Genomic DNA, 12,625 nt, shown 5'->3' on the forward strand with positions numbered 1-12,625 from the left:
TACGCGATATCCCGATGTAATGTTTACCAAATTTTGATCCCAGAAAGGACCAAAAGACACATCGTATTGAAAGACATACTGTCAATTTTATTTACCCAATGATGGTTGTTAGAAGCAGTCTTATCAAAACAGAGACAGCAAATTGTCTCTATTTGAACTTGAAATGTGGAATTAATTTGTAACCCTTATTTAGACAAAATAAATCGGCTGGGCTGTGGAATAATATGCTCATTTTACTCTCAAAAGCACCAAGAAGATTAAAAAAAAAATGCGTACGTCATGACGTTGTCGATCCGTAGTTTTTTTCCTTCTTATTTTGCATATAGCGTACATAAGGTTAAATGCTGCAGTATGATGTATATGCACTATCAAAGTATACATAAACTTAAACAGATTTCCAATTCAACATTGTAATTAGATCATTGGATATTGCTTTTATTGGTATTAATATTAATTTTGTTATCAGTAAATCAAAAGCATACTAAATATAGTTGCTATATACATATATACATGCATGGATCTACAATCTGTCGATACCTGTATCTTGGCATTACACAAGGTAATGTTTTTCTCTGACTGTTTATGACGTCTGATTGATAATTTAGTCTTAGATGCATGATTTTCTTTATTAGTTGTTATTGGCACTAAGGGTCTTTTTGTTGTTGGGATATACAAGTACCCGGCCACGTCCACTCTGTGTTTTTGTTAGATGTATTTCGTTTCGTATAAATCTGATGAGTTAAGCCTTTTTCAACTGATTTGTATAGTTCGTTTGTATGTTGTACTGTTACACTGTTTCATGTAAGGGAGGTTTGGGATCCCGCTAACATGTTTAACCCCGCCACATTCTGTATGTATGCAGGGGCGGATCCAGCCATTTTAAAAAGGGGGGGGGGGGGGTTCCTAACCCAGGACAAAAGGGGGGGGGGTCCAACTTCAGGTCCCCATTCAAATGCATTGATTGGCCAAAAAAAGAGGGGGTTTCAACCCCCAGAACCCCCCCCCCCCCCCCTTCTGGATCCGCGCCTGTGTATGTGTCTGTCCAAAGTCAGGAGCCTGTAACTCAGTGGTTGTTGTTTGTTAATGTGACTATGCGGTATGGGTTTTGCTAATTATTGAGGCCGTACGGTGACCTTTACTTGTTAATTTCTGTGTCATTTGGTCTCTTGTAGAGAGTTGTCTCATTGGCAATCATATCACATTTTACTTTATTATTGTTCTCGAATCATCGTGTGTGTCTGCATAAATCATTATCCTTCTTATTCCATAAAACAAACCTTTCCATTTTCGAGGATTGGTGTCTGATATTTCTTTTCAGAAACAAATCCCACGGGCCATACTGAAATCTTTTTTGTGTATCTCATCTAAAAAAGACGTGTTTTGAAATAGTTAGAGGTAATATGGTTGCCAATTATCAATGAGAAAACTTTTCATCAGAGATCAACTCATGTCACAGTTAGGAACTATAGTTCAAGATATGGCCTTCATTTATGAGGAAACTAATATCGTATAACAAACTATAATAGGCCCCGACCTGACAAATAGAAAACATTTCAAACAAATGTATGTAAAATATAAACAAAAACAAAAAATGATATATATTGGGACTGGCAAATACCAAATATAGCGGGGTTACATGTTTCCACGGATCGTATCTCAATTGGCGAATTATATCCCCATAAAAAACACTGTTTATACGTTTTCTACAGATACAAGTAAAAAAAAATGGAAATTAACATCAATGAATGAAAAATTGTCCGTGTTGTCATAAATTTTTGTATTCAGTTTTTTTCTTTTGAAAAAGGAATTAAAATCTAGGGGAGAAGAGTATGGTTTATATATGATTTATTCAAATTAAGTTCCTTGGGATACATTTTTGGCAGCATATTTTATGGCCATGATTGAATAAAAACATTATAATATTCTTAAACAATACAACCATAAGGACATGTGTAATTAACAATTCCTAAATTTGTGAGTTTTCAAACAATATAACTGACATTTTGCTTTTGTGATTATGCCAATGATCAGTAACCTACTCCTTTGTGAGTATACCAATAGCCAGTAACTTACTTCTTTGTAAGTATACCAATAGTCAGTAACTTACTTCTGTGAGTATGCCAATAGTCAGTAATTTACTTGTTTGTGAGTATGTCAATAGTCAGTAACTTACTTCTGTGAGTATGCCAATAATCAGTAACTTACTTCTTTGTGAGTATGCCAATAGTCAGTAACTTACTTCTTTGTGAGTATGCCAATAGTCAGTTACTTACTTCTTTGTCAGTATGCCAATAGTCAGTAACTAACTTCTTTGTCAGTATGCCAATAGTCAGTTACTTACTTCTTTGTGAGTATGCCAATAGTCAGTAACTTACTTCTGTGAGTATGTCAATAGTCGGTAACTTACTTCTTTGTGAGTATGCCAATAGTCAGTAGCTTACTTCTTTGTGAGTATGCCAATAGTCAGTAACTTACTTCTGTGATAATGCCAATAGTCAGTAACTTACTTATTTGTGAGTATGCCAATAGTCAGTAACTTACTTCTTTGTGAGTATGCCAATAGTCAGTAACTTACATTTTTGTCAGTATGCCAATAGTCAGTAACTTACTTCTTTGTGAGTATGCCAAGAGTCAGTACCTTTCTTCTTTGTGAGTATGCCAATAGTCAGTAACTTACTTCTGCGATTATGCCAATAGTCAGTAACTTACTTCTTTTTTGTGAGTATGTCGATAGTCAGTAACTTACTTATTTGTGAGTATACCAATAGTCAGTAACTTACTTCTTTGTAAGTATGGCAATAGTCGGTAGCTTACTTCTGTGATTATGCCAATAGTCAGTAACTTACTTCTTTGAGAGTATGCCCATAGTCAGTAACTTACCTCTTTATGTGTATGCCCATAGTCAGTAACTTACTTCTTTGTGATTATGCCAATAGTCAGTTACTTTCTTAATTGTGAGTATGCCAATAGTCAGTAACTTACTTTTGTGAGTATGCCAATATTCAGTAACTTACTTCTTTGTGATTATGCCAATAGTCAGTAACTTACTTCTTTGTGAGTATACCAATAGTCAGTAACTTACTTCTTTGTGAGTATGCCAATAGTCAGTAACTTACTTCTTTGTGAGTATGCCAATAGTCAGTAACTTACTTCTTTGGAAGTATGAAAATAGTCGGTAGCTTACTTCTGTGAGTATGCCAATAGTCAGTAACTTACTTTTGTGAGTATGCCAATATTCAGTAACTTACTTCTTTGTGATTATGCCAATAACCAGTTACTTTCTTCATTGTGAGTATGCCGATAGTCAGTAATTTACTTCTTTGTGAGTATGACAATAGTCAGTTACTTAAATTTGTTTGGATTCTTTCATCTGAAGATTTGTTTGTTACTTCAAACTTATCTAATTTATTGCACTCCCTTTTTGAAGAACGAAAGAAAATTATAGAAAATATTGTAGTTTGAAAAAAAAATAGAAGAAAAAATGTATATAGATATATATATATAGGAATTAAAATTGATCAGGAGTTGTCTCCCATAGACCTAGAACTATCCTAAAGGTTTATGTAATTTCTCCAGGTCACAGTGGCACCCATAACAACTATGTTTTGTCAATAACTTGGTTTATATCAGGTTAATTAGTGTAAATGTGTATTCATGTGGTTTTTTGTTTAAATGTACTTAATTTAATTCTTTATTTATTTAAAGAGGATTGCCAACAGCCAGAGGCTACGCGTGGATCTCCTCAACATAGATATATACAGATTCACAATTATCAAAGTTTTGAATACAAACATGTTAAACGCAAGACAAGACAATATGTACAGGACAAGACATACAAATACTACACACCCATCCAATCACTCGCTCATTCTTACTCACATGCATACGAATTAACAAACATGTATGATTCAGTAATATAAAATAGTGATTATGGAAAGACAATTTTGAGCACAATCAGGTCAAAAAAAAGTTTTTAAGCTATCGAGAAAATCTGTTCGAAGATTTAATAAAACGAAACACACACTTTTTTAGGCTCAAACAACTCTAAATTAGTATCATCAGACAAATCATCACTACCTTCTATTAATATTTTGCTCAGATAGTTGGGACATAGATCCCGCAACATTGCTATATTTATATCTGGACAAAGCAGATTCTTAATTCCAAGTAGAAGAGTAATCCGATAGTTCGTGTAACGGGCGCAATGAATTAAATAGTGCTCAGTGCTTTCAATGCAGTTACCTGGGCAGAAATCGCAAAACCTATTTAATGTTAGATTATATTTATACAAGTGGTCATTAAGAGCACTTAGCCCTAAGCGTAATCTAGTATGAATCTTTTTCTCATAACCATGTCCTCGTGAATATATTTTTTTACTACACAAATTGAGATTCTTCTTTAACAACCTTTTGAAACTCGCCAAAGATGTTGCTGTAATTAGTTCAGCTGGCAAACTATTCCAGTCTCTAATCGTAGCTAGAAGAAAAGAGTTATAGTATGCTACTGTTCTTGACCTGATGGGTATCAGGTTAGCATGTCGTCTTAAGTTATAGTTTTCAGTATTATGATGGAACAATGGATGAAAATTACAAAGATAATCTGGGACAAGATGATTTTTAATTTTGTACAAGTATGTAAGTCTATGAACTTGTCGGCGTGTTTTGAGAAGCTCAAGACCAACCTCTTTCAATAAAGTGACATGTTTTGTGACCCTGATTGCCCCAGTAGATATAATGCAGGCACGTCTCTGTACATGTTCAATGTTTGCAGAATCGGCGCTAGTGCAGTTATCATAGATGACATCTGCATAATCTAGCAATGAACGAACAAATGTTTTATATAATTTTTCAATGCATAATCTAGGTAATATATGTCGCATCCTCAAGATAGTGTTCAGTTTATTATGACATTTCTTACAAATATCAGCAATATGATCGGTCCAAAAAAGTTTATCATTCAAGATAAGACCTAAATGTTTATGGCATGTAACTCTCTTTATATTTACATTATTTAAGATCAATGGAGGGTAGTGTGGTATTTGCTTCTTCTTAGAAATAATAAGATACTCCGTTTTTTCTGCATTGAATGTTACACACCATTGCTGGGCCCATGTGTTCAACGTGACGAGGTCACTGTTCAGAGTTTGGAAACAATCAGAGATGTCATCAATTTGTTTGACAAGGGACGTATCATCAGCAAACAGTTTGATATTGCTGACAATTCCATCTTTAATATCATTCACATATATAAGAAAAAGCAAAGGACCGAGTATAGAGCCCTGGGGTACACCAGCATAGGTGTTTTGACTCGATGATGTCTGACCATTAATAACGACTCTTTGAGTACGACCTGAGAGGTAATTCTCTACAAGAGACAAAAGTGAGCCACATATGCCAAATTGTTTAAGTTTGAAAATCAGGCCTTTGTGCCAAACCTTATCAAAGTCCTTTGAAACATCTAAAAAGATTGTACATACATCTTTACCGCTATCTAATGACTTGTAAATTTCATGAGTAATAGTAATTAGTTGATTCACTGTTGAATCGTTTTTCTTAAAGTCCGAATTTTCACTGATGAGTAAGTCATTAAATTCACAGAACTCATAGATAGCCTTGTAGATGACTTTTTCAAGGATCTTGGACACAGATGATAGTAGAGCAATTGGTCGATAATTAGACATATTTTTATCGCCTTTATTTTTGCACACTGGGCACACATTAGATACTTTTTAGAGAGATGGATATACTCCAGAATGGAGTGAGAAATTAAAGAGTTTAGTGAGTGGTTTATACAGAGAATGAGCACAGTACTTTAGGATATGGTTTGATATATCATCTGGGCCGCATGACTTATGGGGGTTAGATTGGCGTAAATATTTAAGAACATCTTCGTCGACAGCTACTATCTCCTGAAGACGCTCTACTGTAAGAAAAGATAATGGCGGTAGAGCGGGCAAGTCATTTTCATGTTGACCCAAGTGCATCTGAGCAGAAAAATAACAATTAAGGAGTTCTGCTTTCTCAAGATCATCAGATATCAGATTCATGTTATCTTTTAAAGGGGGGATAGTTCTATCTGAATTGTAACCTAACACAGATTTACTAAGGGACCAAAATTTCCTAGGATTAAGGTTTTCTCTAGAAAATGAGCGAATGATATTAATTTCATATCTTTGCTTTGCGTCTCGTTTTAAGCGATTGACCTCTCTCCTAGCAACTATGTGATATAACTTGTCTTCGTCTCTTCGAGTCCGTTGATATTTTTGAAGCAACGATCACGCTTGGGAATCGCTCGCCTAACCTCGTTATTCATCCATGGTTTATCCCTATGACGAATAGTTACTATTTTATTCGGTATGAATTCAGAACAACCGGAGGTGATAAGATCACTCGTATAACTAGCAATGTCGTTTACATCGTCAAAAATTTCATATGCGGAATCAAAGGGAGCGTTTAATAATGCGGTATTCAGACTATTAAAATCAGCTGACTTGTAATCCCAAACACGACGCTGAAAGGCACGTGATTTACTTACTTTGAGGGATAGTTTACAGAAAATAATGCAATGGTCGAGATTAAGTTGGGGTGGGCCAACTCCGAAGTCCGCTACACAACGTTCATTGTCAGTGAATATAAGGTCTAACAATGTCGCATTGCTATCCGTATACCTGGTCGGTTCATCAATTAATTGTGATAGACCATACCTATGGGCCAGATTAAAAAGAGTTAGACCGAGCTCGCTGTGACTATGACTATCAAACCATGAAACACACCGGTCGTTGAAGTCCCCTAGAATCAGGCACACATCTGGGCTGTGTGATTTCATATTTTCAATGACTGCAGTAAAGCTATCAGTGAATTTTTTACGTTCATTTGCCGTTACATTCGGCGGTCGGTAACAAACACTAACAAGGATAGACTTATCCTTGGTTTTGACTTCAATGCATAAGAATTCGAGACCCTGTATTTCTAACTCCTGACGGCGCATAGAATATAGTCGGTCGGAAACATATATGGCTACATCACCGTAACCAAACCCGTCAGCCCTATCTCGCCTGTAAGTATTATAATTATCAATCTTAATATCTTCAAATGATATATCTGATTTTAACCAAGTTTCACTTCTACAGATCACATCACATATTGGAGTTCGTTCCACAGGACGAACTCAATTTCATCTAGCTTAGTTCGGTTGGACTTTAATACGGTATCAAAAGAATATAAACTACGTGCATTTAAGTGACATACAGATAGATCCCCGGACGGACCCGGATTAGGATGAATAGTTCACGATGTGACTAGTAACAAAAATATCATCATTGCTAGCTTGTGTAGTGAAACAGAAAATGAAAGAACAGTAATAACTGAACAAAAGACGTACACGTAACGAGAGTGTGACAAGGTGCTATTCAAAAAGTGAGAACTGTTTATTCGTAATTGCTTTGATACAATAGTATTATGAAATCGACCGATACACGCTCTATACTGATCAACTCCGATCATAGGTAAGCAAGTGGAATGTTGCGGGATTATGGATCACTGAGCAAAACGTATACATAAACAAACAATATAATACACACTGTGTATCATCGCCACCGGAAATTGGGTACTAACGAAGCGGAGAGAAATAGAAAAAAAAGTAAACAAGTTAAGAATTCATCCAATTTAAAGCATTTCCACTCATTTGATGAGGGTGCCGCTTAAGAAATGATTTTCTGATATATAATTCTTTAAATTATTAGGCCGATAAGAACAAAATTAATTCAAGATTTTGTGTAATACCCCAAAACTTGCCACTTAGTACCGGAAAATTTCGAGGTCGATCGTCCTCTGTCGCTCCATTCTCAAGATATTGAACTGTTTTTCATTATTTTTCTAGACACATTTTTAGATTATTATAGTGTGGCATTATATTTACTGAAATTTGTTGTCAAAAACATGTTTTTTAAAGAATATGGACAAAAACATTGTTTGTTTGTTGTACGGCGAATTGCAGGACGTTGTACGGCGAATTGCAAAATAACAACTTTTGTGTGTACGGCGTCTTGCAATATATCATATTTTTAAGAGGAAATTAATCACTGTTTAGATAAAATCAAGTGACGATATTTTGTTGATATCAAAGCTTTACAGGCTTATAAATATACAAAATGTCTAACTTATCAAATATTATTAAATACATGCCGTTAATTCAGTTCAGAAGGCCTCTGTTGCGTACCGCTTTTCGATTTTGTACAAAAAGGTTTTTTCAACCATATTATCCTAAATACATTTATATATCGTTATACTACTAGCGACTGTTGTCTTTTTGTTTTAGTGTAAATTCAATAAAATAAACCGTCCATTCATCGTTTGTTGGTGCTAGCTTTAAAAAAACAGTGGAGATGTGGTATGATAGCAAATAAGATAACTATCCATCAGGATAAAATAAAGTATATGCTATCGTACGGCCTTCAACAACGAAAACTCCTACGAAAACTCCTACGAAAACTCGTACCTTATATAGCTGAGACTACTATAACAGTTATAGTAGTCTCAGCTTGTAGTCTCAGCTTGTAGTCGGCTATAAAAAGCACTGACAGAAAAATGTGGAAGGACTCAACAAGAAAACTAACGGCCTTACTTATATACAGTGTAACACTGAAACAATTTATGAAAACAACAAATAAGATAGAGATGAAGCAACGAAAATCACCGAACCACAGGATCGAAAATTCGGACAGACAAAATTAAGAAAATACTTTGTTTTCATCGAAAGTAAGGAGAAAAAAATCGTGAATTGCATTTCGAATTAATTTTCTTGTCTGTTTCTTTTTGAAAATATATAATTTGTATACATCTTAAATGCTGTGAAGCAAATGGTATTTCTATCTAATGCATTTTATCTAATGCATAATTAGATGGGGGGGGGGGGGGGGGGGGTTCCGTTAACATGTTAACAACACCTCGATTTTGGCAAAAACTGTTAACAACAAATTTTAAATGCTGATAAGAGTTAACAGCAACTTTAATTTACTTTTTCCAAACGAACTCAAAAGCAATGAAAAGGGGAAGTGCATATATTTTCAATGTATACAAAAGTTTGAAAACCACTGTACAAAGTCGCAGAAATGCCAAGCTCCATAAGGAATCTTATATAAAGCTGACTAATTTTCAGAAGACACACGCAAGTACCATATTTTTTATTGACACATGGACAGACAATTGAACGGATGGAAAAACAGACGGAGTGATTGACTCCAAGAAAAAGGACTATGTCATGAATAATCGAAAATGCTTCAAAAAGCAAAAGGGAAGCTTCTTCTGGTTATGTATATTGTTGAGTAAATGTTTTATGTCAATCAGTCGTAGCAACTTGGGTTATCGTCATGACGTAGGAAAGTAAAACACACAGAATGAGTGAATACTATAGGGCGGGGCTCTTATAAATTATGGTTACATCTCAGTCAGGGTTTTTCATACGACTCATTGCTTACATGATTTTATTAAAAGGAATTACATCTCCAAGTCCTAATTAAGAACTGTGAGCTGAAATAAAAATCTCCATCTTTACATTTCTGAAGTCTTAGACTAGCAATTTGACATCAATTTGAGAACCAAGTCCTCATTTTTCGGCCTCTTCTACCAGGCCACACTGTTCAGTTATTTTACGAATTGCAAATTGAAAAGGTACTTTATTTTTCACAATTCCGTCCAGGTACTCTGAGTCAATATAACTTATCAAACATTTCATATACATCTCAATTATTTTCATCATAGGACTGACCAGGGTTTCAGCTGGATAAGAAGTGGCCTTTCCTTTTAACGTTTTGGATACATTACAAATAGAAGCCAGATATAACTACATTGGTTAGACGTATAAAGAGGGGCATGAGATATCCCTAAACATGTTTAACACTGCCGCATTTGTTGCACCTGCATGTCCGTAACCTTTGCTACATTTGTATATAGTCTTGTATTTATTTCATTTTTTAAATTTTGGTTCATTTATATGTTTCAAGAACAAAAAAATAAATGATTGCTCACTTAGGAGACAGCTTCAGGTATATCAATACACAAGTACAAGTTTAGTTTCGCATTATAGCCATGGTGAATTTTCTAAATATGAAAGTTTTTGTACAATTGAATTGATTTTGGATATTTGGATAATAGTATATCCTTCAATTCAATTTTATGGAAAAAACAGCAGAAATGCATATGATTTTTTTTTTTTACCTTTTGATAGATATATGTCTATGGTTTCAGGAAAGGTATCACTCTTATTGATTGAAATTTTCCTTCGGACCAAATTTTTGAGATCTTTGTGACATGTTCAACCCCCTATTTTGCAATATTTGGTATCAAATAAATGCTGGTTGTTGCCATGGTTACAAAAAAAAGAGATTATATTTCACCATTATTACTATTGGAAATCAAATTTATGGACGATTCTCTTTCCATAAATATACACATGCATAACTCAAATAGTAAGCCTTATTTATTAGGAAGGAAGGGAAAGAGGGTGTTTAAAAATTATGAGTGTTAATTCTAAGTTTTTTGTCCTATCTGTGAATTAACACCACACTCTAGTGCATAATTGTCTCGTTGCATTGGGTTGTTTCTTCTATATATTTGGTCGGGCATCTGTTTATCTGACATTTTCCTCATTTCCATTCTCAATTTTATCAAGGATTTACTATACTCAAATATTTTTTAAAGATATGTACAGTTACATATATGCTGTTTGTCACTCCTTTGTGAAAGCAACAGAGATGGACAGCAAATTTTAATGTGATTCTTGTAAATAACAGTTAACAAATAAACAGTTAACAACATTGCAAATTTTAACAAAACAGATTACAAACAGTGGGTTAAAAACAGTTAACAGTTTTTAAAATTTATCAGTGAAATAACAATTTAAAACAAATTAAAACCTTGAAAAGGACAAAAACAGTTGAACATAAAAGGGTACCCCACCCCCCCTTAAATATTTGAACTTAATACTTCATTTTCTTTGAAAGGACGGTAAATAACTATTCTATAATTAGCAAGTTGCCATACAGTTGAAAACAAGTTGCCATACAGTAAATTTGTCAACACGAGCAAGTTGCCGTACACTAGACTTTATTTCTTATGGTCTATATTCTTTAAAATACATCTTTTTGACAACAAATTTCAGTAAATATGATGCCACACTATAATAATCTAAAAACGTGTTTGGAAAAATAATGAAAAACAGTTCAATATCTTCAGAATGGGGCGACAGAGGACGATCGACCTCGAAATTTTCCGGTACTAAGTGGCAAGTTTTGGAGTATTACACAAAATCTTGTATTAATTTTGTACTTATCGGCTTAATAATTTAAAGAATTATATATCAGAAAATCAATTCTTAAGCGGCATCCTCATCAAATGAGTAGAAATGCTTTAAATTGGATGAATTCTTAACTTGTTTACTTTTTTTTCTATTTCTCTCCGCTTCGTTAGTACCCAATTTCCGGTGGCGATGATACACAGTGATACAAGTTGACAAAAAAATACAAACAGGGTACACATAGCGAAAAAAAAAATTAAAAAAAAAAAAAAAAAAAAAAAAATTAAAAGAAATGAATACAGGCAAACGGATATCCAATGCACACAATAAACAATTAAGCATTATAAATTTGGCAACATACTTTATATGCCTTAAATAATTTGAGATTTGGTTATTATCAAGACTAAAAAAAAGACTAAAAAAAAGAGGATCATTAAAACTTAAACTAAAAAGGATCAGAAAAAAAAATAAAAAATTAATAACACTGATAATTACAGATTAAGAGGTTTATTGCTGTAAACTTAACTATTAAGTTTATAGTTTAAACATATTTTATTTGTTAAAGTACAAATTGGATAAGACACAAGTCAAACAGACTTATGAAGTCTTCTCCATTTAACATTTATAGCAATATAATACAAAAATATATGTATGAGCATGCATGTATAGAATGGTATATCTATTTAGTAAATATATATATAAATATGGATCAAAAGACGGATAATTGAAGAAAAAGAAAACAATAATAATACAGAAAAAAAATTAAAAATAAAAATATATAAATCATTATTTAGAAAACAGAAACACAAAAAAAAAAAAAAAAAAAAAAAAAAAAAAAAAAACAACAACAAAAAAACAAATAATAATAAAAAAAAACAAAAAAAAAAAAAAAACGAAAAAATAAAAAAGACAAAAAAGGAGAAAAGAACTTTAGATGATGATGTGTGTGCGATCATGGTTTGCTACCTAGACAATTTGAAATCTTTCCGAACTTTTAATAAACTCAAAGACATTTTTGAAAATGGTTTGGTTTTGCTCTAGAGAAAGAAGACAACTACCCGAGGTAAGTAGTTCTATGTTAATTTTACAATCATTTGGAAGCCAGCGCAGACTTTCATACATTTTATTTCGTATGTCTGAATATAATATACATTTAAAAAAGAAATGATAGGAATCTTCACGATTAACACCACAGCGGCAGGAAGGGTCAGAAATAATATTGACCCTATATAGATCATAGTTCAAGGATGATGCAAAACATCGAAGTTGGGTGAGAATTATATTCAATTTTCGATTTCCAAATTCATATTGCTTCGGTACAAATATATTACTC

At 33.5% G+C, this 12,625-nt stretch overlaps 1 protein-coding gene across 2 annotated transcripts in view; it reads right to left on the reverse strand.

Annotated features, from left to right (window-relative positions):
• Positions 1–12,625, reverse strand: part of LOC139513850 (galactosylgalactosylxylosylprotein 3-beta-glucuronosyltransferase 1-like) — a 35,377-nt gene that overhangs the window by 13,325 nt on the left and 9,427 nt on the right. For both annotated transcript variants that reach the window (XM_071302703.1, XM_071302704.1), the window contains exon 4: positions 1,278–1,364. In XM_071302703.1, coding sequence (XP_071158804.1) covers positions 1,278–1,364 — 87 coding nt within the window. The remainder of the gene's footprint in view (positions 1–1,277; positions 1,365–12,625) is intronic.

This window comes from Mytilus edulis, chromosome 2 (assembly GCF_963676685.1).
Source record: "Mytilus edulis chromosome 2, xbMytEdul2.2, whole genome shotgun sequence".
NCBI lineage: Eukaryota > Metazoa > Mollusca > Bivalvia > Mytilida > Mytilidae > Mytilus > Mytilus edulis.